This window comes from Periplaneta americana, chromosome 4 (genome assembly GCF_040183065.1).
Source record: "Periplaneta americana isolate PAMFEO1 chromosome 4, P.americana_PAMFEO1_priV1, whole genome shotgun sequence".
In the NCBI taxonomy this organism is placed as follows: Eukaryota; Metazoa; Arthropoda; class Insecta; order Blattodea; family Blattidae; genus Periplaneta; species Periplaneta americana.
In genome coordinates, this window is record NC_091120.1 from 129203036 (window position 1) to 129230199 (window position 27164).

General features: G+C 36.2%; 1 protein-coding gene across 13 annotated transcripts in view; it reads left to right on the forward strand.

Moving 5' to 3' along the window:
• The window catches only part of LOC138698194 (A-kinase anchor protein 9-like), a 630353-nt gene that overhangs the window by 325985 nt on the left and 277204 nt on the right, over positions 1-27164 (forward strand). For 11 of the 13 annotated variants that reach the window (XM_069823957.1, XM_069823962.1, XM_069823964.1 and 8 more), the window contains one exon: positions 14662-14703. The exons of the other annotated variants lie outside the window; for them this stretch is intronic. In XM_069823957.1, coding sequence (XP_069680058.1) covers positions 14662-14703 — 42 coding nt within the window. The remainder of the gene's footprint in view (positions 1-14661; positions 14704-27164) is intronic. 13 annotated transcript variants of the gene reach the window in all.

The following is a 27164-nucleotide window of genomic DNA, read 5'->3' on the forward strand; positions in this document are numbered from 1 at the left end:
ACTTTGGTCATCACAGATTTCCTAAACATCACAGATACTTGCTGTAATTACATTACCATCACAAACCACAAACTCATCAAATGTAATGCGTACAGCACACAATATTTGTACCCTATCTTGGGAGTCTTTTCCTTCACAATCTTCTTCTTCATTTACTTCTTTACTAAAGCCAGCCTTACGAAACAGTCTTGCTGAAACATGTGAAGACAAACTTGAAACTTCCACATTGTCAATGCCAAGCACATAACAGGAAGTCAAAAAGTTCATAGGCAACTGACCTTCAGATTCTGTCCACGTGAATTATCATCTAGTTCGACTCTGTCTGGGTACACCCACACTGAAACTTCCAGATACTAAATGATTGCAAACTTCAACAATTTCTTACATTTAGAAAATATTAAAATTGGGAATAAAAATATGGGAATTCCTAAATATCTTTTACTCTAAATGCGGGTTTTATTCTAAAGCATATTGCATTAAATTGAGTATGAAAATACATTGCTTTTATGTATTCATTTTCGGGACCTAAAATTTCTTATGTTAAATGTGGATATATGTTAATTCGAGATCACTTAAAATCAGGGTTTTACTGTAAATCATGTCAACATTACACATGTACTGCATATTTGAGGACTTCACTTCTTGATATGTTTTTTTCCATTTATTACTTGATATCTGCTGAGAGCTATGTATATGTTTGAGGAATGTACGTGTATATACGAGAAAAGTAGTCTTCTGCTTAATAACTTGGCTCTACTTATCTATTAAGAAAATCTACTAGTGAGTTGTGAATAAATGTCTGCTAGGTTACTGGCACTTCGACTTGCGGAGGTAATGCAATGAAGTGGTGTTTTGCATCAGGACTAATTTAATGAAAAATTCTTTAAATTTTGTTTATACCATTACAGATGATGTTGAAAATGTCGTCCCTGCTCACAAAAATAAGCCTGTGAGATTTTGAAGTATCCACTGTAGTTCATGCCTGCTATGTTAATCAACATAATAGTGTCCCAAGTATTATTTTACAACTTTTATGATGTGAATAATTTGCTTACACTTTCCCGATAATTTTCCCAGAATTATAAATTCCAAGAATTAGATTAAGGGACACTGTTCTGTGAATGGAGATTTTGACTGCGTCTACTGTGGCTCCATCTGCTGAAAGCAAGCATAGGATTATTCAGCCTTGGTTAGATCATGAAGGAATAGAGTGGTAGTGTAAAAAAAAAAGAAAAAAAAATGTGTTTCACAATTCTTTCAGCACATCATATGAGTAGCTTAATATCAAAGACGGACATCTGTCGTCTCCATAGTTTTGATCTAGAGGCAATTTTTTAATTCACAGTGTTCTTTGTAATATTACACACAATTTATTTTATAAATGTAGTGTTAGAGTTTGCATATGGTTTGACTATAACTGGAAAGAGCATGAAAAATTGTATAAAAAACCACAGCTATCTAAATTTCGATTGAGGTTAGATGTCCGTCTTTGATATTAAGCTACTCATATATCAATTTTATTTATATACAGGGTGAATCAAAAGTCTGGAACCATGTAAATATCTTCCATATGCTTGATTTTAGATTATTACACTGAACAACAAATTTTTACTTTATTGTCTTGCTCCAAAATAAAAATAGGTGAATATTACTAACATATGAGGGGCTTAGAACTAAAAGCAGGTAAGTGACGGAAACGTAGTTTTGAGGAAATTACAGTTAAAGTTTTTCTTCATCTTTTATCATTATCATCATCATTACCATTACCATCACCGCTGCTGCTACCATCATCATTATTCATTATTCACCAGTTTGGTGAAATGATGCCCATATAGCAGCACTGCACAGTGTGATCACTTACCTGATTTTATCCCAAAGGAACATCCTTTTGGGCTATCACAACACGCACTTATCTAATTTTTTTAATAATGTCACTTACCTGCTTTTTGTTCTAAGCCCCTCATATGTGCCCTAAATCTGAATTTAAAATCCGAATTGTCCCATCATGTACCATTTTATGGGGAAAATGAATTGAATTTTTTTATGACAAAACTTATTTGTTTTTAATTTTTCGCTGCTACTGATAAAATTACAACACACTAGGGATTCAAAATTCCTCATAATACTTGAAAAATATGTATTAGTTATAGCTGCTATAACTACAAGGAAAGAAATAATTTCTATCTCAAAACTACCCTTTAATAATTCCAAATAATAAATATAATTCCTGGATACAAAAATGATGTAACATAGTTTAAAACACAACAGCAATAAAAATATTTTATGCATATAATGAGAAAAATCTCGGAATTTGAGCTTACATTTAAAATAATTTCCTGGATGACTTCTCTTTATAACTAGACCTGGGACTGTATTTTACAAGGAACCAACAATAGTCTGCAAGCATGCTGGATGATGATCTTCCTTTATATCGCCTTCCCACTCCAAGTTAGGAGGAAAGAAATCCAAATGAGAATGAAAAAAGTGTATTATGAGAGACATATTACACTCCATTTTGTCATATGCACTTAACATGATTTCCACAACAAGTTCTATGTAGTTCTCTGCCCTAGAATTTCCAAGAAAATTTGAGCAAACATCTTTGAAAGCGCACCATGTCATTCTTTCTGTAATGGAAAGTTTTACCTCAAACAAAGGGTCAGCCATAACTTTGTGAATTTGTGGACCGATAAAAATGCCCTCTTTTAATTTGCCTTCACTCAAACTGATAAACTTTCCTTTTAAATACTGAAAGCCACACCCTTGTTTGTTCATTGCATAGACCTCACTTTGAATGGTTATGAAATTTACTTAATAGAAGGAACCAATATCTGTTTATTTATTAGAAGTACAAAATAACATGCCAACAACTACTGGGTGTTCATTTCAAAGTGTGTCATGACGTCACTGTTGTGAGTCAGCGATTTGAAGCGAGTTTCAGCTTTTATGTCAGAGAAGTTGCCTATTAATCAAGGCGTACAATCTGAACTTGAGAACGTGTACAGTATAACTTGAACATCGTAGCAACAGATGGCGGTCTGTACGGTCTGTGTGCTACCATAACCTCTTTCGAACTGTGTTTTGCGCGGGCAAGTCGTACACAGGGTATTTGTTATCATCGGTTGCGTACGGCAACTTTCCACAATACAAATCAAATGCTCCGTGTCCATGTTGACCGTCGAAGTTAATGTCAACAAATACGTAAGTAATCATCTTAACCATCTCCCCATATCCCGACAGTAAGAAAAAAACTCACCTCAGTACTTTTTCCAAACAGTTCACATTTCTGCCACTACCGGCGTTACCGTACGTATCGGTAAGTACTCTTCAGAATGAACGCCGTACTTGCTAGGAACTTCTCTGGCATATAGGTAATACACCTCTGCAGAAGTGTAGGAAGATTGAATTTTCTAGGCTCATCGGCTAGCCACATGATGTCATACAGCGAGCCATGACACATTTTGAACTGAACACCCAGTATAATAAACATAAATAAGTCATAATCTCATAAAATACATTAGCTTTTGTTTTGATTTATACTCTCTACCCGCACCAGATGTTTCGTTGGGGAGCGCTTATAGAAAAGTGAAATCATAGTATAGCTTAAAAACCTTACGTGATATGAGAAAAGAGATGCATTTTCAGATTCAGTGCACATCAAACCATAAGGGACACATTGTTTTAAGTCGATCAAAATTCTTGTTGTTCAGTGTTATTGGTGTTACCAGTATTTGTAAGACTAAATGCTCTACCAGTGGCACATTCGATTCTATCTCAAAAGCCGCCATTTTGAATGCAACTTTGAAATTTTAAATTGAAAAGCGTTCATATAGGTACTCAAAATAATGTGAAATTTTCTGAGAAAAACAGTGGAGCAATCCGTTTTGAGATATCTCTAATTGTTTTCAAGTTATTTAAAGATAACTGTCATAATGACACAAAGGTTAGTTACTGCATCTACAGATATTTTGTAACATGGTACAGTACTAAGGAGGCTTTGGAAAAGGTATTTCTATGCAATTCTGATAATTAACTTTTCCTGCTTTACTGTTTGATTAACCTGTGACAGTTTCAATGCATTGTTGTGGTTATTTGAAGCTTTCCTGTAACATATTTCTCGATTTTCGTGATGGCATTATCGAAAGAGAAAAGAATTGATATCATTCTTCATTTTGGTAGGTTAAGGCACAAAAATGTTGCAGCAGACTGAACGAACAGTTCTCTGGACATTGGATTGGTCGGCATGGACCAGTAGAATGGCCTGCCAGGTGTCCAGATTTAACACCCCTTGATCTTTTCTTTTGGGGTTATATAAAGAGCTTTATATATGAAGAGAAAATTGAGAATGTGGATAGAACATTTTGTAGCATTTCCGGGGTGACTTTACTTTAGCACAGGCTTCAATGATACGGTTCTTTAAATGTTCCACATTCTCAATTTTCTCTTCATCCTACCAAGCTCTTTGTGTAACCCCAAAAGAAAAAAATCGAGGGGTGTTAAATCTGGAGACCTGGCCAGCCATTCTACTGGTCCACGCCAATCAATCCAATGTCCAGAGAACTGTCCGTTCAGTCTGTGCCTTAACCTACCACAATGAAGAATGATATCAATTCTTTCTTCTTTCGATAATGCCATCACGAAAATCAAGAAATTTGTTATAGGAAAGCTTCAAATAATCACAACAATGCATTGAAACTGTCACAGGTTAATCAGACAGTAAAGCAGGAAAAGTTAATTACCAGAATTGCATAAAAATACCTTTTCCAAAGCCTCCTTAGTACTATACCATGTTACAAAATACCTGTAGATGCAGTAACTAATGTTTGTGTTGTTATGACGGTTATTATCTTTAAATAACTTGAAAACGATTAGAGATATCTCAAAACAGATTGCACCATCGTTTTCCTCCAAAAATTTCACATGATTTTGAGTACCTACATGATTCCCTTTCCATTTAAAATTTCAAAGTTGCATTAAAAATGGCGGCTTTTGAGATAGCTGAGGACTAGAATCGAATCTGTCACTGGTAGAGCATTTGGTCTTACAAAAACTGGTAACACCTATAATAATCGAAAATCAAGCTTATGGAAGATATTTATATGATTCCAGACTTTTGATTCACTCTGTATAATGGTACTTTGTCAACTAAGTGGGGAATTGTCAAATTCTAGTGCTTTTCTGAGCATTTAATTAACTATAGGGTCCTTAATGTAATATGACTGCCATAGCACGGGTTCTGGCTCCTGGCCAACAAGTCAGGCATCAGCTGCTAAAATGCTGTCTATAACAGCAGAAACAGAAATGGATTATGAAACCTACCTTACAGCTGAGTTGAAAATGTCGTCCTTCTGCTCGTATACAAGCTTGATATCGCGAGAATATGTTGTCACTCACTTGTCTAAGCTCATTAACTGAAATTCTTCTTATTTCATGCACAATATTAGCCTGGAGTTCCTCTAATGTGTGTGAATTTGTGCGAAACATTTTGTCTTTCTTTTGTTAAAACTGTTCGTGTGCGGGAATATGTTTTTTGTCCAACACTAAGCATGTGATTTCAAATTTCTTCACTAGTCTTTGTATAGCACTTCTTGAAAGAGACATTACATTGCGATGAGTCTCTCTCTGAGCAGAACAAGCAGAACAATTTTTAAAGTAAATTTTACAAAGAAAAACAAAAACAGTCCACCCAAAGTATCTTGCTACCCATTATGATCCAGAACTCTCGGTTTAGCATTGAACTTAATTGGGTGCCATTATAGAGATCAGGAGTGAAATCTACGAATAATCTCGGTCTTGTAAATGCAGAGTACTCAGAGTTTGGTATAGAGATGGACAGATGGCATTTCTTAGCCCAAAAATGAATACTATTAGTAAATACCTCTTGTACATTGTTGTTTACTATAATGGGGTCAGAGTATGTTGACGAGATAGTTATGTCATCTACGTAAATAGCAAAGCTAACTGAGTTAGGGATGTTGAAAGCAAGGTCATGAAGTGTAATGTTGAACAGTGTGGGACTTACCAGTTCAGCATTATGGTATGCTATTCTGCAGTGCACTGTTGAGAGTTGGCCGTTAACTTTAGTCTTGATAGTTCGAGCTTGAAATATATAATTGAAAGGAATACAGTATTCTATCTCGAAATAGTCCATACATGACGTGAATGCTACCACTGCACAGTGGGCCAGAATCTCAATCTAGTGGGATTTTTTTTTTTTTTTTTTTTTTTCAAATTCACCGAAGTTGATGTTTCTGCTCTATAAACACAAACCAGATGCCTGCAGCTCAGAAATATGCAACGCAGAAAGGGATTCAGAAAGATTAACAATAGTAAATACCTAAAGGAAGTTGATGATTGATAAACAAAACACTCCAGCAGTTCACACCCAGTTGTGAATTGGAGGGATGCAAGGGAAGATCGATCTGAGTTGTGTTTAAGCAAAATATTTTTTTAAATTCCACGTGGAAAGTCTGCCCAAAGACATGTACTTTTGTAAAATGCCTGTTATTATTTGGTTGAGAAGCTTTTGTCATCTAGTCTGTTGTCAAAGAATCTGAAAGTCAGAATTTATAAAACAGCTATATTACTGGTTGTTCTGTATGATTGTAAAACTTGGACTCTCACTTTGAGAGAGGAACAGAGATTAAGGGTGTTTGAGAATAAGGTCCTTAGGAAATATTTGAGGCTAAGAGGGATGAAGTTACAGGAGAATGGAAAAATTTACACAACACAGAACTGCACGCATTGTCTTCTTCACCTGACATAATTAGGAACATTAAATCCAGACATTTGAGATGTGCAGGACATGTAGCACATATGGGCAAATCCAGAAATGCATATAGAGTCGGGAGACCGGAGGGAAAAAGACCTTTGGGGAGGCCGCGACGTAGATGGGTTGATAATATTAAAATGGATTTGAGGGAGGTGGGATATGATGATAGAGACTGGATTAATCTTGCACAAGATAGGGACCGATGGCGGGCTTATGTGAGGGTGGCAATGAACCTGCAGGTTCCTTAAAAGCCATTTGTAAGTAAGTAGAAGTAAAGTTTAATTAATTTATTCCATGTTAATACTGCAAAAATAATGTTCGAAATTACTGAATTGAAAATTACATTTTCTGTCATGAAGTTCATTTTTATACTGAGATTTTAAAAAAATCGACACTTACTTGCACAGAGTTTTATGACCAAAATACAGAACAACATTTGAGCTTTAAATCCCATATTGCAGTTTAACTGCAAATGTGCTTTTTTTTTTTTTTTTCCTTCAGTTTCAGGTGACAGGCAGCAAAATTGGCCTTCGTTGACTCATAAAGAGTTATTTTAAGTAATGCTCGAGAAAGGTCTTCAGAATGATTATGTTTTGACTAGATTATAAATAGAAGTGTTCACAGAGCTCTTTTAAGGGAATTAAGAAATTTATTTGTTGTTTTATAATGGATTTTAAGAAATGGTAGAAGTTGTGCGGAATGAAAAAAGACAGGTTTCTTGTGAAATATTCAAGCATGGTTGAAGGCTGAAGTGAAATTTCCTCAATAGAAACCCAATGGTATAGCTAAAGAGCCTTACATCTTGCTTATCAGAGGAATGGAGAAACATTTCATCTGCGGGCATAAATGTTTTTTTTTTTAATTTGTTTGTAAGTAAAGGAACAATAATTTGTTTCATTTTGAGTCCTGCCTCATGAAAGAATTTTTTTGGGCAGCCCAACACCCGAAAATAATGACAATGGACTCGTAATGTTACACCACTGGGTGTCTATTAAAGAAACTTCGCTTCAGTCTTCAACCATCCCGAATATTTCGCCAGAAACTTATCTTTTTACACCCCACACTACTTCACCATTTCTAAAAATCACTCTTTACAAGTCACCGAAAGCCACTTTTGCTGGTTTATTTTTTTATTTTAGTAGGTTATTTTATGACGCTTTGTCAACATCTTAGGTTATTTAGCGTCTGAATGAGATGAAGGTGATAATGCCGGTGAAATGAGTCTGGGGTCCAACACCGAAAGTTACCCAGCATTTGCTCTTATTCGGTTGAGGGAAAACCCCGGAAAGAAACTCAACCAGATAATTTGCCCCTACCGGGAATCGAACCCAGGCCACCTGGTTTCGCTGCCAGATGCGCTGACCATTACTCCACGGGTGTGGACTTTTTGCCGGTTGTTAGCTAAAATTTTATATATATATATATATATATAATATTTATATTTATATTGAAAAAATGTGCGCATTTGTAGTTAAACTGCAATGTAGGATTTAAAGCTCAAATCTTGTGTTTTGTATTTTGGTCACAAAAATTCTGTGCGAATAAGTGCCAATTTTTTTAAAATCTCAGTATAAAAATGAACTTCAATACCGAAAATTTAATTTTCAATTCAGTCATTTCCAACATTATTATTGTGTATTAACATGGAATAAATTAATCAAACTCTATGTAAACCAAAATTACATGCTTTTGGGCAGAATTTCAACGTGGAATTTAAAAAATATTTTGCTTAAACACAACACAGAATGATCTTCCCTTGCATCGCTCCAACTCACAACTGGGTGAAGACTGCCAGATTGTTTACCAATCATCAATTTCGGCTATGTATTTACTGTTCTCAGTCATTCCGAATTCCTTTCTACGTTGCGGATTTCTGAACTGCAGACATCTGGTTTATGTTTACAGAGTAGAAACACCAACTTCAGTGACTTTGAAAAAATATAATTTTTCAAGCTAGATTGAAATTCTGACCTACTGTACACTGTAGACTTCCTGGCAGCAAAACCAGCTTAAATCTTGTTGCTGAAATACAAAAGGTTATCTACTGTTCCTTGCCATGATCTGAATACAAATTGTTTGTTATTCAGCAGAATATCTTTCTCTAATTGCTGTAACCCTACAATTCTGTATTGATAATTCTTTTTGTCAGTTTTCCTTTCTCGTTGTTATCCAGAATAATTGTCTCACATCCATTCATATTTCCAACAGTTTATATTCTAGTTTTTCTACAATTGTCCAAAACCATCTCCACACAGTGGTCGAAGGTGTATTTGGATTATGATTCCAACAAAGTTTTTCCAACGTCATTTTTTGGCCACTAGAATAGCCCTCTTACAAGTTGTGTTATAATTTGATCTATTCATTGGGTCTCTCTTGTGCGACCACACATTTCCTACCTGTTGCCTCTTAGTCCTTAACTCTGAGTTGTCTTTCGCCCACCAGATGTTCATAGGTTTCTGCTTTTGTTTCTTGAGTTTAGTGATAGAGTGGTTAGCGACATGTATTATCGTATTTTCATCCGATTCCAGTCTATTCTTAAGTCTCGCTTAAATCAAATAGTTCCTGCAATGCATCATACATGAACTCGAGATCCAAAATGAAGTTACTGTTAGAAATTTATTCAGAAGGCTGTTAAATAGGCACTTTTCATTGTTGTCTCTTCTTGGATCTTCTTTTGCTTCTTTAAGGTGGTACATAAATGCTTCATAGGTTGTCTATACAGATGAAACATTTTAAACTAGATTCAACCTATTGCATACTCAATAGTCTTCCAATTTTCAATAGTTTTACCTTGAGCAAATTTTCAAATGATTGTGTGCCTGTTGCAAGTTACACTCTATTCTCTGAATCATTTACATAGACCAATAATTATACATTATTTGATACATTCGGAAAATGACTTCATTACTGATCATTGCAAACAACATTCATACATTCTTACATTAGTATTTTATTGTTGGACTAAAGAAGTCTTGATATTATGAGTTTTTAGGCTTTCACGATGACTGTGATTGGAATTAGGCTTTTGGGTAATCCAACAGGTCCTGGTACTTGACATTTCCAATGTTTCGGAACTACATACAGGTTCCATCATAAGAGATCACCTACTCGTTGGGCTTGTTACACCAAACTAATCCGGACGACTGAGCTGAGATTAGCCTGGAGTAACGACTCAACAGAGTAAGCGACCTCTCTGGTCTTACTGCATTGGTGCATATTCAAACCCGTAAGTTCTGAAGCATGTGGCGGGCAGATTGCTCTGTGCACAGGTTAAATTACTCGTACCTTCTCTACTAGAACACACCGAAAGAGGGGTAGTTGTGCAAAGATTGTCCTCATGCACACGTTAAGTAGAGCAGTGATGTATAGAACAAGAAGAAGACATACTGTCTGTAATATGTGAAAAACATTGCTTTACTAAGAAATGAAGTATTCAGAGATGCTAAATGGAAAAGATTTACACAGATTAGAGCTCTTCTGTCGCTCCCATTCTGTAAATCCAGAAAATTTGCCACCAGAATTGCAACTAAAATGTATTGATCTTTCACATACTGCCCTGGTGAAAGGTACATATAATAACAAGGACTTCTTTAGCTTTTACAATTCCTTACACTGTGAACTGTGTCTAAAGATTCATAAATTTTCAGCGAAAATGAGTATATTACGATTTTCAGCAGCACATACATACCGGTAGGTTTTCATGAACATAACAAAATTAAGATTAAATGCCAAGCTGTTCGATCATGATAAACGCTCTATGCTTAGAGGTGAAAATCCAAGAAGAGATTCTGGCAAAATTTTATTTTAAAAGATTTATTTTCGCAAACAGTATTTCTTTTCTGACGACCGTACTATAATTAATACTCAAGCAGTTTCGAAAGTTGTATATGTGAACGCAGTTGTTTCTTAATTATTCAGTTTGTATTGTTATGTACAAAAAAACATTTTGTTGGTTATTCAAAATCATACATACATAACATCTTCTAGTCCACACCTGTGGAGTAATGGTTAGCACGTCTGGCCTTGAAACCAGGTGGCCCGGGTTCGAATGCCAGTCAGGGCAAGTTACCTGGTTGAGGTTTTTTCCTCAACCCAATTTGAGCAAATGCTAGGTAACTTTCGGTGCTAGACCCCGGACTCATTTCACCAGCATTATCACTTTCATCTCATTCAGATGCTAAATAACCTAAGATGTTGATACAGCGTCGTAAAATAACCTACTTAAAAATCATCTACTGTGAAATAATTGTATTACTTACTTACAAATGGCTTCGAAGGAACCCGCAGGTTCATTGCCGCCATCACATAAGGTTGCCATCGGTCCCTATCCTATGCAAGATTAATCCACTCTCTATCATCATATCCCATCTCCCTCAAATCCATTTTAATATTATCCTCCCATCTACGTATCGGCCTCCCCAATGGTCTTTTCCACTCCAGTCTCCCAACTAACACTCTATATGCATTTCTGGATTCGCCCATACGTGCTACATGCCCTGCTGATCTCAAACATCTGGATTTGAAATAATTGTATTACTTTTATTAAAAGTGTGTAAATAAAAGTATAAAGAGTTATTGCATCTCGGCTTCATAATGTTAATTTTGTTCACATTTGACTTTTGGTCACTTCTATTTGTACAGCAGGCTATATACAGCTGCTGCCCGGTAGCATACAGAAGAACCTAAGCCCTGATGATGGAACCTGTATGTAGTTCCGAAACATTGAAAATATCGAGTTCCAGGACATGGTGGATTACCCAAAAGCGTAATTCCAAAGTCTTGATATTATTCAAAATATCCAAACATTAAATGAAACATTGAACAAATTAAGAGAGAAAGCTCTGATATCATTACTTATACAATAATCTTTCACAAGACCTTTGAAGAGAAAGAAAATTAATTTCAAAGTAAGTAAATCATTGTCATTACATGTAACAAAACATCAATATGCTTCAATTTTCTGCATTTGACAGTATTTAGCTACGACAGAGAATGTCTAGTTTCGAAGGTAAGTTCTGTGTCTTCATTAGAGATGAAATATTATGAAGAAATTATGTCTAGAGACAGAAGATTTTTACTTACAGCAGTCATATTCAAAACAAACAAGTGTAAAAATACTTAATTTGCAGAGGGTCTTAACTGGTGTGGTTCTTCAGTCAGTATTTTCTAATTTCCGTTGTTTATTTCTTTCATATTCCTTATCTTGAACATCACTTTATCATATTTTTCTTTACATACTTTTTATATTGTCAGTGTGATGATACAGATTTTGTCACTGTCATTGATTTAGCTATAAATTGGGAGTAATGAGTTGATTTATACTGAAATGGCTGCTTGCTGAGTGAATATGCTTTGTAGTTGGAGTATTTGTTGAAAAATAGTAATTTGGATTCTACTATATTTGTTCCTGTAATGACCGTACTAAGTGCCATATATTTTCGAGCTTGATATCTAAGATGAACATGTGAGCCAACTTTTTATATAACATTTTTGATTAGTTTTCATGAGAAAACGATATTTAAGAATACTGTAAAATATGTCTGTGGTAAAGCTAAATATCAATCAACAGTTTTCAAGTTTCATATCCTTCATCATTATCAGTTATTAACACTGTAATTTTAATTACATAAAATAAATGTATATTAGTTATGCCATTAAAGTGTATAGAGAGAGAGGGAAGTAGAGCTCTGTGCTTTTCTGACTGTATCATTAAAAGTTAGTGAATCATTAGCTCCATAAGGAAGAAAATTGACCGACTTATCTGTAATTGAACTTGAAGAAAATTGACCGACTTATCTGTAATTAAACTTGATCTTGCCAACTGAAATAATTTCGTTCACTAACTTTTTATGATTTATAAAGAAAAAAACAATTTAATAGATATTTTGTTTTGCATTTGCTCATTAATCTTGTAAGAACTTAGACTTCATTAATTTGCTGTCCTTCAGTGTAATTGAATATTCCTTCCCCCCCCCCCCCAGAATAAGGATCTAAGTACATATACCCTTATTCCGGGTGGGGGAGAGGGGGTATTTAATATTGTGCACTTAAATTCACATAGCACAAAATTATCTTTATGTTGTTTTGGAAATATAAGTCTTATATTCATTTCTCTTTTCAGTTACCAATTGAATAACAGATGTCATTTTAGTTAGTTTCTTTTGTGGCAAGTCATGAAAACGTTGTCCTTAGGAACAAAAGACACAAAAATAATCACCCCTCCCCCCCAGTTGATCTTTATACGAATAGGATGATTGTACTGATTGATTACCAATACATTATTTGACCTCGTGTTGCTAGCCTAAATGTAACACTTCTTCAATAATGTTTTCTGATGTATAACAGTATTTTATATAACTGAGTTCGGAAAATCTGTAATTTCGTTTGGCATTACTCCTAATTATGAAATATATTTGAACTATTTTCTTCTATTTTATTAATGTGAAGTTATATGTCAAAATTTTAGAGTTTTACTTTGTCATTAGTATGACTCTGTATGAAGTATTATTATTTTATAGCACTTATTTCTTAAATTTTTTTCGTTGGTTTTGCTTTTATACAGCAAAATAAGGGTAAAATCTTTTGTACTTTTCTCGAAGCATACTCTTCCAGGAACTGAAATGTAAAATTCAAAATATTAGGTTCTGGCATTGTGAAGTACATAAGCAGCAGTATTGGCATATCCTATTAAATTGATATCCTATATAGAAAACATCTGACATTTTCTTAATGATAACTAAGTGTTGTTGTATTGCTGATTATCAAATATTAATGGTGTCCATATTACTAATGTAATGAAACTCAGTAGGCTAGATAAAATGAAGATAGTGAACCTCTATTAAATTAACGTCTTTATGGCAGAGAATAAAATTAATTTTATAAAAACAAAAAATGCTTATGTCATGGTCAATTGTATGCATAAAAATACATAAGAATCAATCATTTGTGTTTGCGGATATAAAAGTCGTCCATAATGAATGAATATTGAACATAGAAAATGTAAATATCCCACATATGACTGCCTTAAAATATAATAAATATACAGGGTAGGCAAAATAAAACTGGCCCGGAAAATCTGTAATATTTACATTTATATATATTTATAGTTATAAGACTGTTTAAGACTGACCTTTGTTAATGAACATCACAGGAGATGCTGGAAATGGCCACGGTTTCCTGCATTGTCAGAGTCATTTCCGCATCAGTCTTATACATATAAATTCATATATTTCATATATATTTTCCACAGGCCAGTTTTATTTTGCCCACCCCATATATTCTCATTAACGTCTTCAGCATAGTATTGTACAGTTTAATTACAATCCATATTTAAAGTTACCAGTAATTTGTGAGTGAATGAGTGGGACAGAAATAACAAATTGAGGAACAACAGAATTAATGAAATGTCTGCAATACTTATGGATGTTTATTTTTGTTTCGCACAAGGATTAAGGTGAACTAGAAAATTGCTTAGTTTTGGTAGAATGAAAGATAATGATCATCTCTAGAGATATGAATAAAAAGTATTAACTCTATGATCGGTGACTGGAGATATGTGTAAATTGGAGGTGATATAAAGAGGATCAGTATTTATTACGAGATTATATTGAACCCATGAATATTTTGAGTGTCAGGGAATATAGTTAATTCTTGGTGTCAGTATGGGAGCAAATACAGTACTGTAATGTTTATGATTCATTGATTATGAAACAATGCTTAAGTTTCAAGTAATTGCATCATAGAACACTAATAAGTAAATACTAATTTGAACATGATACGATTTGGTGATGGAGTAATTGTTATTTATCTTTTGTTTTCTTGACCATGCACCTACTTCCACCCCACCCTTATCTCTTTTTCTTCTTGCAACTGTTTGCTCACGCACAAAGGATGCACTAGAGGGCAGTGAGCAACCCATCAGTGTTCAGACAGTGAGTTTCACAACACGTTCTTACAGAACTAACATTAATTGTACAATTTTATATTATTATTTTTATTGCTCTTTGAATTATAGGGGTGGCCAATATTTACTTTTACTGTGATTATCTGTTTTGCATATGTTTTATAAGCATGAATTGACAGCTGTTTTATCAGTTTTAAAAGTGGCATGAATATTGAATGTGACTTTGAAAGTAATCAGTAACGAATAAAGGAAATTATATTTTCATACTTTCAGCAAAGATAAAAGCTAGTTCTGAACTTCAGTGAATGGTTTTCAAAGTTTAATAACATAATGTTCATTAATATAAAGGATTAATTATAACAGATTAAACTCTAAATCCATTCTGGATTTAAATCTTATCAATCTTTTTGTGTCTCACACAATGTACATAATGGAAAAAATATGATACAGTAATAGAACACATTTGGGAACTTCTGTACTAATAATGCATGGTGTATATCTTCAAGCATCAGGTAAGCTCCCAAATCTGAGCTGAAGGATAAATTCTCTCCAAATCTTATTCACAATTGTAGAGATTTATGTCCTGTTTTTCTCTACATTTATTTGAAATGTACAATTTTTGAGAAAGTGGCCATACACTCGTACTTGCATTAAAATGTGTTCTAAACTAAGTCAATTCTACTTTCTGTCTCCAGTATGGATGGAATGTTTTATTCTACTAAATATGGAACTTCATATATTTATATATTAAGTGAAACGATATACTGTATTTTCTTTCACAGGAGATCTGCTACAGAAATATACATATTATGTCAGTGGAATTACAGTTAATAACAAAAGTATTTTGCTTTTAAGAGGAACAGTAGAATTTACACTTGGAGATTAATTATCCACACATTGAAGGTAGAAGTGAATGCAGAGTATAAAATTTGCTGATAAATTCAGAAGATTCATTTAAATATATTAACTGAATTTAAAGCTGTAATCCGAACTATAAAAAATGTTACCTTTCCTTGAAAGAAATGTTACATGATGCACATAAAGAACAGTAGTGCAAACAGACACAGACAACATTTACGTGTTTCTTTAAATCACAGTTTAAAAATTTCTGAAGCTAGTACTTCCTTTGCAGTAATTGATTTGAACTAAAAACTTCAAGCTCATTCTTTTTTTAATTAATGTTTTATGTTCCATATGTTAAAAGATAGTTACAGTATGAACTTTCTGTTCAGTGATTGACTTGGAATAAAGAACTTCAAATTCAGTCATATTGCCATCTAATACCTGCGTGATAAAGCTGTGGTTTGCTTCTGTGACCCTGGTGGAAAATTCTAACAAGAGGGGATATGTAAATCGTGAGAGCTCTTGTTACCTTACTTTTTGAATCACTCTCGTAATTCGCATTTGAAAACAGGAACAATTTGGGAAGTTTCTTGAAAACCAGGAATAAAAGTCTGAATTCGGGAACTGTATTCAAGAAACTGGGATGTCTGGTAACCTTACTATATATTTACATGAACTTTTTGTCTTCTTTTTAGGTCCTTTATCCATTCCCCTAAGGTTTCCACACATATCAGTTATCACTGTAGAGACGAGAATTTTATGCACTATGAAATCCCAAAATATGCATGCATTCATGCACTATCAAACTATGAAACATGCACGATTAAGCAAAAAATACATTAAAATATGCACTTTCATTTTTGTTCCAAATTTCTTATGTCACTTCACCTTTTTTTGCACAGTTAACAAGTAACAGCATTTCTAATTTGGATCTGTGAGGTTCCTGTGCTTGTCAGTCAATATGTTTTTGTAGGCAGAGAATGACCTCTCTACATCGCAAAAATTATGGGTGCCAAACTTGAATGAACATATTTGTGACAGGGTCAGGTCAAATTCTTCATTCAAGTTTTCATCACAAATGACCTTCTTCACTGAACAAAAGAATCCGTAGTCCGGGTTCGTGTTTATGACACCGGACACCGTTCAGTTTGTTCTTCACCATTACACCCACTTTCCCATGGCCGGCATAACTGAGGGCTCTATGGAATTCCTCAACAATTGACATTGAGGAGTCTGTCAGTGGCAGACATGTGGCTTCTAATTTTGTTGTTATAGTGGGTAGTTTGCAGAAGTTTGTTTTAAAGTAAATTAAATCCTGCTGTACATTTTTTCAATCAAATGCTGCTTGTGCATCTCTGATACATACAGCATCATCTGGCGAGAAACTGTTTACTATATGAAACGAAAAAAATATTTAGCGGTACTTCAGAATTAAATAATATAAATATTAATTTCAATCATTAATAAATGACTGGATTTGGTGTGTTGCAAATTTTTTCCTTTTCTGCATTCTTGCAATATGTGAATCAGATGTGACGACATGCTGGTCGATTTGAAATTTTTAGTAGATTTTATCTGAAATTATAATAGATCTTACTGAAATTATAAAGATACGATTTAAGACAGACATCGTAATTTAATTAATTATTTAAAAAAAATGTTGTAATGTTTTATAAAGGACAACTGTCATAGAAAATATTCGGAAACGGAATAGCAGTGCTTACCTCTTTACTGCAACAATCACAGAATACGACATCCCCATCTGATCTAATAAAATCCTTTCCTTTAATCCACTGTGCAAAGAGTACAGTTTCGGAACCTTTAATTGGAGGCATATTAGAACCACATTAACACACGCAAACAGAATAAACAAACACATTAACCACTTACGAGGTTCACACACTGCAAAGACAGTTTTGTGAATGATTTCAATTTTAGAAAAATCTAAATTGCTACTACTACAGGGAAAAAGAGAGAGACAGAGAGAGTATTTACAACCTCCCTGAAAGAGGGTGCTTTTGATCTTAATTATTTGTTGGCAGTTTCTTTGAACCCTCTATATTTCCTCTCTATTATTGTCAAAATATTCAGCGTAATAAATCCATTTATGACATACAGTCTGTAGAGAGTTGTCAGTAAAGTGTTGAAAAAGTGAACTTACGTCCAGGGAAAGGTCCTCTAACATCTTATTGTGAAAATCTTAACATTTTATTTAATTTTTCTGTTATTTATTTTTTTTCCTTCTTCAATCCTGAATCCTGAAGCTAAAATAAGGGACATAAAAATCGAGGAACTAAGGTATCCACTGAAAATCATTAAAACATGCATTTAAACGAAATATAATGTATATTATATGTATGATTAAACTAAAAATTGAATAAACATGCATTATGCATGTTTTTATCCCCAAAAAGGCCAAAATATGCAAATATGCACGAAAAAAGTACACATATTTGGAACCAGAAAGTAATGAAATGGATAAGTACTAAGTTTGAGCTATGTTCTATGTTCCTATAAAAACATGCATTTGCATGGAATTCTCGTCTCTTCTAGTTATCACTCTGCATATGTGTGTTATGTCCTACTGTCATCGATAATATTATATAGGATATCATATGACAACGTATTTATTGTACAGAGTGATTCATGAAGATACTACAGTACTCTAGGAAATAATTCATCATATGATTGTGATGGAAAAAGTTCATATTTAAACATATACCATAACATGGGGTGAATGTGATCAAAATGTGCAATTTTCTAAGAGTTAACTACATACACATAAGGTTACATCCTAGTGAAGCAAGGTGCTGGTGCAGGAGTTATCTACTCTTTTTTTTTCACTTTATAGACCTTTGTGTTATGGTACAACAAGTTTTGATGGAGAAATTACAGCCATAAATGAAAGTCTTACAAATATTTTATATTATATCACCAAATTTCGAAACACAGTCATACTGCCATATTCTAAATCAGCTATTTTATTTTTTTAGTAATCTCTAACTTCTACTCTTCTTCTCAAACAATTGAAATAATTCAGATGCTCTTCCAATTAAGAACACTCAACAAAAGAATTTTCGAATGGATTCCATCTCATTGTGGAATTGTGGGACATTAAATGCCAATGCTTTGGCTAAGAGGGGTAGTACAGGCATTTACAGACCTGTTGCTAAATCTACATTTCCTTCTGTAAAACAACTCATTAAATTAATATAATAGTTATATATGGTACTTGTGAGGTAAGTGCATCTTTATTACACGAGCGCAATAAAGATCACGCTCACAGGTACCATACGTAATTTTATCCATAACCATAACGAAAAATTCTGTTTTATAAAAGAAAATATGTTGAAAATAAGTCCTCATATAATCACATATCATGGCATGGATTTTAGAATCGATACGTGTACTAGGTAGGTTATGATGTAGGAGGCCATGATTAGTGAAGAATGGTATTTAAGGCATTGGATAAATAACAAATTATAATTAATTATATAATTTTAATATATATTTTTTTCATTTTAAACGTATATTTTCGTCTTTTTTAAGTTTTAGGGATTATTTAGAAGTGTTCATGGGACTAATGTGTTTAAAATAATTTCACATTTTACTTCTGTAAACTTAAGAGGAATATTAAAACGTAATTAATCATCGTGTCTGTTTAGCTCAATTGACTAATGCGTGTTGTTATAAAATTTTATAAACCCAACTTCGCAGGTTCAAGTCTCCTCGCATCCCAAAAGGTAAATTATTATAAAATTTAAAAAAATACATATTAGATATGGATGCAATGCACAAATTACGACGTAGTAGATAGAGAAAAGAGAAGGAGATTGAGTGTATGTATATTTAAGAAATGGTAATAAAGAAGTAGAGGTAGTGACATCTAGTAACTAATATATTAACTTCTTGAGTAATAGTTGAATGGAAAAGTATACGTGTGTGCCCGGGTACTAGGAAAATACTAATGAACTGTGAGATAAAGTTCAAACTGTGAGGTAAAGTCTTTATCTCACTAGTGGAATAAAGTAATGTTGAATAAAAGCCTACTTTACAAATGCAAAAGTATTTAGTAAAGGCATGTTTTTCGTTATGGTCATGGATAAAATATATTAATAATCAAAATTTTATATTCATATTACAAGGAAAGACAGAAATGGAACATTTTGTATCAAAATCCACAAGTGATTCCTGATTTACCACGAAAATCTTCTGTAACAGCATTCAGATCGATCACAGGACATGATTGTCTGGCCAAGCATTTGCACAGAAGTGAAATATATCATTCCCCAAATTGTCTATTATGTGACTTACAGGAAGAAATGGATTTAGATTATCTTAAAATGTGTACTTTAGTAACTCATCTTGATAATATCTATGAAAACTATTGGAGTGCAAGAGGACAAATGGCTTTGTTGCCAATTGTCCGGCATTAGACAACAACAGTTTTATAATCTTCTACTTTTCAGAATACTATCTAACAAGTGTAAATATTTTCCATTGTTTTCAACTTGATTTTTTTAAACTTTTGTTATTGATCAGTGTCACCTCAATACGAGGAATGAATCTGATCACATTATTTGATCATTTAAAATCAGATACATTGAACTGAATGTGTGAAAACGATCACTAATTGAAGGTTTATAGAAAGTTTTTAAAGAATATTTCAATAATTATAAAAAAAATATAATTATAACAAGATCATAAATGACTTTATATCGTAGTCTTCATTATTAAAAAAATGTGTATTTCCCATGTCGCAAGGTTCGTTGCACAATCTTTCGAATTATTTGTCCTTCTACTTCACTGGCAGAATATAATAACAGAATATATAATGTATAATTCTCTCCCACTTTTTCCCAGAGAAAATTCATCTCATTCTATTTTTCTATTCACTTTTCCATTGAAATATTATATTCTTTTCTTAGTGGGGACTCTATTTCTCTCCGCCGGCCACCATTGCATGCGGAACGCCCACCACATCATCACAGCCATATTCACCTCTCCATCCCCGCTGTTAGTTTTCGCCACGTCCGCCACCACGACGGGATTTGTTAATGCCTGGTGAGGCTACATTATTCTTCCTCTTCTAGTTCATTATATTCATTATTAGGTTAAGGTTCTTAGGTTTATAACTCCCGTCTCACCAGCGGGGATCTTTACTATCTCCGTGGTCCTGTCCCACGGTTTCGAGCGCGACTTCCAACTTGTGTGGCCCGACAGGGTGCCCAGCAACGAAGCAATAGTGGACCCTTCATACTGTCCCTATATGCAAGTTTAGGTGCCAAACCCAGACCAGAGGTCAAGTACACTCACGTAGAGCCCCCCAGGGGGCCCGGGGCGATTTAGACGTCCCGGTGACCGACTCTGCTCGCCGGGACGGATATGTCGCTCCGACGTGTTACCGCTGACTGATGGGTGTCGCAGTGTAATCAACCACAAGTCCCCTGAAGCTGTGTGCGCTCTCGGATTGCTCCGGCTTTGGGAGGGTAGGTCGGAGTTAGCCGCAGTAGTCTGGCGGTTGTGTTCAGTGTAGAGTGGGGAGCCACGGGCGGTTATTCCCGTGGTAGGGGCATAAAACTGTGACACGCCTCTGGTGCAGAACTTGCCGTTAGGTATGTAATGACCAGTTTGAAGGGTAACTTGCGTGAAGTGGGTTGCTTGGGATCGGGCTGTGGGGGGATCCCCACAGCCGGCACAGACCGCGAAGAATATCTTGGTGTCTTTTTCCTTCGCCCCCCCGGTGGCAGGCTGACGCCGACAGTTCCGTAGGGGGAGCCAGTTCAAAATGTCTTTGCGCTCTCCTCCTCCCTCTTCATTACCGAAGAAACAAAAAGTGCAATTGAATGACAACATGGATTTGGACCCGGATAAAATGACAGTGAAAATGCCGCCTCCGAGATTTGTGAGTCTAACTATTGACGGGAATGAAAAGACGATGAAAGATATCAGTCCCTTCTATATCAAACGCGCTCTCGACGCAATGATTGGTAAGGTTAGAAATGCTACTCGCCTTCGAAATGGAAGTCTTCTAGTTGAAACTTTAAGTCCTAAGCAAAGTGAGACCCTTCTGAAAGCGAAGTTACTTGGTTCTTATCCCATTAAAGTTGAGCGTCACTCTTCTCTCAACACCACGAGAGGAGTGATTACTACGAGCTCTTTAGAAGGTCTGTCCGATGAAGAAATCCAACTGGAGCTGGCAGAGCAGTCTGTTTCCAGGGCCTACCGTCTTTTAGGTAAGTGGGATGGACAGACTGTTCCACTTCGGACCATATTCTTGACCTTTGAAGTCTCATCTCTCCCGAGTTCATTCTCATAGGCTACGAGCGTGTCCCTGTTCGTGCATATGTACCGAATCCTATGCGGTGCTTCCGGTGCCAGCGATTCGGTCATACACAACAGAGATGTACAAATAATATCGTGTGTGCAAAGTGAGGTGAGGGCGATCATGGGGATTCCCCTTGTCCTCACAGTGTGCACTGTGTAAATTGCAATGGGGACCACGCTTCTAGTTCTAAAGAATGTCCGAGATACATAGAAGAGAAGGATATCCAAGAACTTCGTGTCAGAGATAACATAACATTTTTCGAAGCACGTAAACGGTATTATGACGACCAGAAGAAAAAGTCGACCACAACATATGCGTCAGTAGTCCATAAAGGTCTTAAGGGATGTGATGCCTCCACGCAAACGCCACCTCTGGACGACACCCATCAGAGAGTAGAGATATCTACTCAAACTTATGTCGATGCTGCCACTCAAACAGCAGAGCCTGATGATGATAGCTGTGGGCTTACTATCAGACCATACAGTCCAAAGACCAGTGTATCGACGACAAAATCAACAGTTCCACGGCGGAGAGAAAACCACGTCGTCGAAGTCCCCGATCAGACGAGACGCCCCGCTCTCGCTCCAGGTCGGGAGAACGAAGGTCAGAAAGTGAATCCCCACAGCAGCGAAATAAGCAGTCGAGACAATGCAGCTCTGGTGATAAGAAAAAGAGAAAATCTCCCGTGAAACCACCATGATCTAAAAATTTTTGATGTGTAACGACATAATTCAGTGGAATGTGAACGGAGTTCGTAGCCGATATGCAGAATTACAGCAGCTAATCTATGATGAAGAACCCGCTATTCTATGTCTCCAAGAGACACACCTTCGGCCTGAACATTCCCTATCCATTCGTGGTTACAGGGTTCACCGGCACGATCACCTGGCTGGAGTCAGGGCCAATGGAGGATGTGCTATCTTGGTGAAAAATAGTATTATGTCCTCTGCAATTAACATTCAAAGCACCATTCAGAATATAGTAATCCGAATACACCTGCCTACCATAGAATTTACAATACCTTGCGTATATCTACCACCCGACTTCGAATTAACGATACGTGAATTACAGTTTTTTGTAGATCAGCTCCCCGCCCCATTTCTCTTGGTGGGAGATTTGAATGCCTCCCATCACCGCTGGGGTTCGATGAATGACAATGACAGAGGGCATGTAATAGTGGAGATTTGTACTCGTCTTAATCTCATTACTCTTAATACAGGAGCAGCCACACATCTTTCTCTCGCCCACGGCACCTACTCCATGATAGATCTGTCCATTTGTAGCCCAGTTCTGTCGGCGCACGTGGAGTGGTCAGTCATTGATGATCTCCATGGAAGTGACCATTTTCCTATCCGACTTCGTCTCTCTGTATCATGTCCCACGGAGTCGCGCTGGCCTAACTGGGTTATAAAAAAGGCGGATTGGACTGGATTTGCCGAGTCCCTTTCGTTTAAGGACAATGAAAATGACGATGTCGACTTAATCATAGAGCACTTCTGTACAAATATCATACGGGCAGCAGAACTACATGTACCTCGTTCCTCATCAACACCAAGACGTGTCCCTGTACCTTGGTGGTGTAGAGACGCTATACTGGCCCGTAAACGAGCTCTACGACTCTTTCAAAGGCATCCAACGGAAGAGAACTTCATCCAATTCAAACGCTTCTGTGCCAAAGCTCGCCGCACCATTTGCGAAGCTAAGAAGGTGTCCTGGACGAAATATGTCTCTTCACTGAAAAAGAATGTCCCAGCCACAACCGTATGGGGAAAAGTCCGTAGGATAATGGGAAGACGTAATTCTGCTATTCCGGGTCTAGTACATAATGGCAATATGATAACCAATCATTTGGATATGGCTGAGCTCCTTGTTACATCATTCACGCATATCAGTAGTTCAGTCCATTATGAACCTAGATTTTTAAGAATTAAAGAGGCTGCAGAACGAAATGACATCTCGTTTATATCTGATAACACAGAAAACTATAATACTCCGTTCACGTTACAGGAATTACAGTCAGCACTAGACAAATCCCCTGACACATCTCCTGGCCCAGATAATATTCATAATCAAATGCTCCGAAATTTACCACCAGCTGGGAAGATATATCTTCTCTCTTTATATAATAGAATCTGGACAGAAAAATCCTTTCCATCTCAATGGCATAAAGCCATTGTAGTTCCTGTGCAGAAACCAGGAAAGGACCCATCCCTACCTAATAGTTACAGGCCTATCTGTCTCACCAGCTGCGTGTGTAAAGTTATGGAGAGAATGGTTAGTAATCGCCTAATGTGGTTCCTGGAATCAGAAAACCTCTTGTCTAAGATCCAATGTGGTTTTCGTAAGCGCCGATCAACCGCAGATCACCTTGTTCGGCTGGAAGGAGCCATTAGAGACGCCTTCCTCAAGAAGGAGCACTTGGTAGCAATCTTCTTTGATCTTGAGAAAGCTTACGACACAACATGGCGTTATGGGATCCTACGCACTATCCACAACTGGGGTCTAAGGGGAAGTCTACCTACTTTTCTGGCCAATTTTTTGGCAGAGAGGTATTTCCGTGTACGAATAGGTACCACACTTTCCAGTGAACATTTACAGGAAAATGGCGTTCCGCAGGGGTCTGTACTGAGTGTTCTTTTGTTCTCCATTGCGATTAAAGGTATAGCTGCTAACATAAGTCCTCACGTAACACCTCTTCTTTATGTTGACGACTTTAGTTTGTATTACAGCTCACGATATCTCCCATCCATTGGGAGACAACTGCAGCTAGCCATCAACACTTTGTCTGAATGGGCTATATGCAATGGGTTCAAATTCTCTACTGCAAAGACGCAATGCATCCACTTTGTTAACTCCCGTGGACTTCACCCACACCCGGAGTTACGTCTCAACGGAGTAGAGTTACACTATACAGACACTGCAAAATTTCTGGGCTTAATATTTGATTCTAAATTAAGTTGGGAGGCACACATACGGGATTTAAGGCGGCGCTGTGAAAAATCTTTGAATATCTTACGCATTCTGTCAGGGGTACATTGGGGTGCAGACCGCAAAACTCTTTTACGTATCTATCATGCTGTTGTACGCTCAAAATTGGATTATGGTAGTTTTATTTATGGCTCGGCAAGTAAGTCGAAATTGAAAATGTTAGATCCCATCCATCATCAGGGTCTAAGGCTTGCAACAGGGGCTTTCCGAACGAGTCGGATAGAGAGCCTCTACTGCGAGTCTGGGGAACCATCACTGTATCAGAGACGTAATATGTTGTTGTGTTCCTATGGGGTAAAGCTCCGAGCCCAACCTGAGCACAACACATACAAACATTTTCATTCCATGGCTTTAGATTTCCGATACAGACGGGATCCATGGCGACCTCGTCCAGCTGGCGTCCGTTTCCGGGAGGGACTCTCAGAGCTGGACATTAGGCTGCCAAATATAAAGGTAATAGAATACCCGCCTACACCACCATGGATTATGAATCGTCCAAAATTCGACTTAAGTTTGAGCCAGTCTCTTAAGAATTTTACACCCAATTTTATTTATAGACAACGCTTTTACGAAATTTTATCTCAGCTTCCTTATAATAGTATCATTTATACTGACGGATCCCGGGTGAATGATCGTGTGGGTTGCTCCTTCATTGTCGACGGGCAGGTTTATAAATATAAACTGAGTTTGTATACCAGTGTTTTTACTGCCGAACTTTATGCTATTTACAGAGCTTTGTTATTTTTAATTCGACAACCTTGGGGTAGATTTCTAATCTGCTCCAACTCTTTGAGTGCAATCCAGTCTCTGCAATCATATTATAGCGATGATTCTCTCATTGTACAAACCCAGGTTCTCTTCCACTCACTCCTATCGTCGGGCTCCAATGTTGGAGTGGTGTGGGTCCCAGGCCATGTTGGAATTCCTGGTAATGAGACAGCAGACGCTGGAGCCAGAGACGCTGCTCTTAATGGCACACTGGTATACTGGCGAGAGAGGTGGCAAGATGTAGTGACTTACATAAGGAACTGTATTCGGAGAGATTGGGAAGAAAAATGGTCTGCACAAGCGGGTAACAAACTACGACCAATTAAAAATACAGTTCGAGAATGGGATTCGTCATCAAGAGCGTCACGGTGAGATGAAGTTATACTTACTCGCTTGAGGATTGGTCACTGTCGTTTGACACATGGTCACCTATTGTCTGGCGAACCTCCACCAGAATGTGACACTTGTCATGCCCTTCTTACGGTGGAACATTTTTTACTCCACTGTTGCAAATATGATTTGCCTCGACGCCAGTATGCAATACGTCCAACGTTACGTGACGCTCTTGGCAATGATTTTAATTGTGTCAACGCAGTGTTGAGGTATTTACGTAACACGGAACTCGACAAGGTGATCTAAGTTTTAATGTCCTTTTAGCCCATTGTTATCTCTTCTCCAAACCCTTTACATCTGGAGATTATTTTAGTTACATTTCTTTTAATACACCTTATTACGCGGACCTTATACATCTGATTTTTAATGATTGTTGTTATAAAACATTGCCACATATTTCTTGTAGCAGTGTTTGTTTTATATTTTATGATTGTCTCACATTATCTTGGAACTACTACGTGTTCGTTTTAATGTTATTTTATATCAGGAGTCACCTTGTCCGTCCAATATTAGTGTGTTTTAATGTGTCAAAGTTTTTAGTCAGTGTGAATTTTAGTTATACAATAATGTAATTTCACCACACAAAAAGAAAAACAATAGGCATGGGTGCAAATAGCCATTGATGCTGACGTGCCCTTCAAATTTCACTATCTATCTATCTATCTATCTATCTTAGTGGGGAATCTTACAATAGTGAAATAATTTTTATGGTAATTTAAGCCATTGGTGTAGCTAAGTCAATTGAGGTGCTTGCCTGCCGATCGGGGTTACACTTGGCTGTAGGATTTATTGCCACTTGGGGGCTGATTACCTGGTTGGTTTTTTTCTGATGTTTTCCCCCAACTGTAAGGCGAATGTTAAGTAATTTGTGGCGAATTCTCGCTCTCATCTCACTATCACCAATTTCACTGACTTAAATAATGTAGTAGTTGATACAACGTCTTTAAATAACCAACTAAAAAAGAAAAAAAAAACTTAATTTATCATTCAGTGTCTTGTCAGGGACCCCATATTCTTCCAAAATCTTTATAATGCATAGTTTTCTTCATTTATAAGCTTTCATCACATTACCACATTACAATATACTGGATTGTAATTGCACTTTCTTGTTGATCCTACCTTCTTTGTTTATACCCACATTGTTGAATTTAACCTAGAGTGTAAAGAAA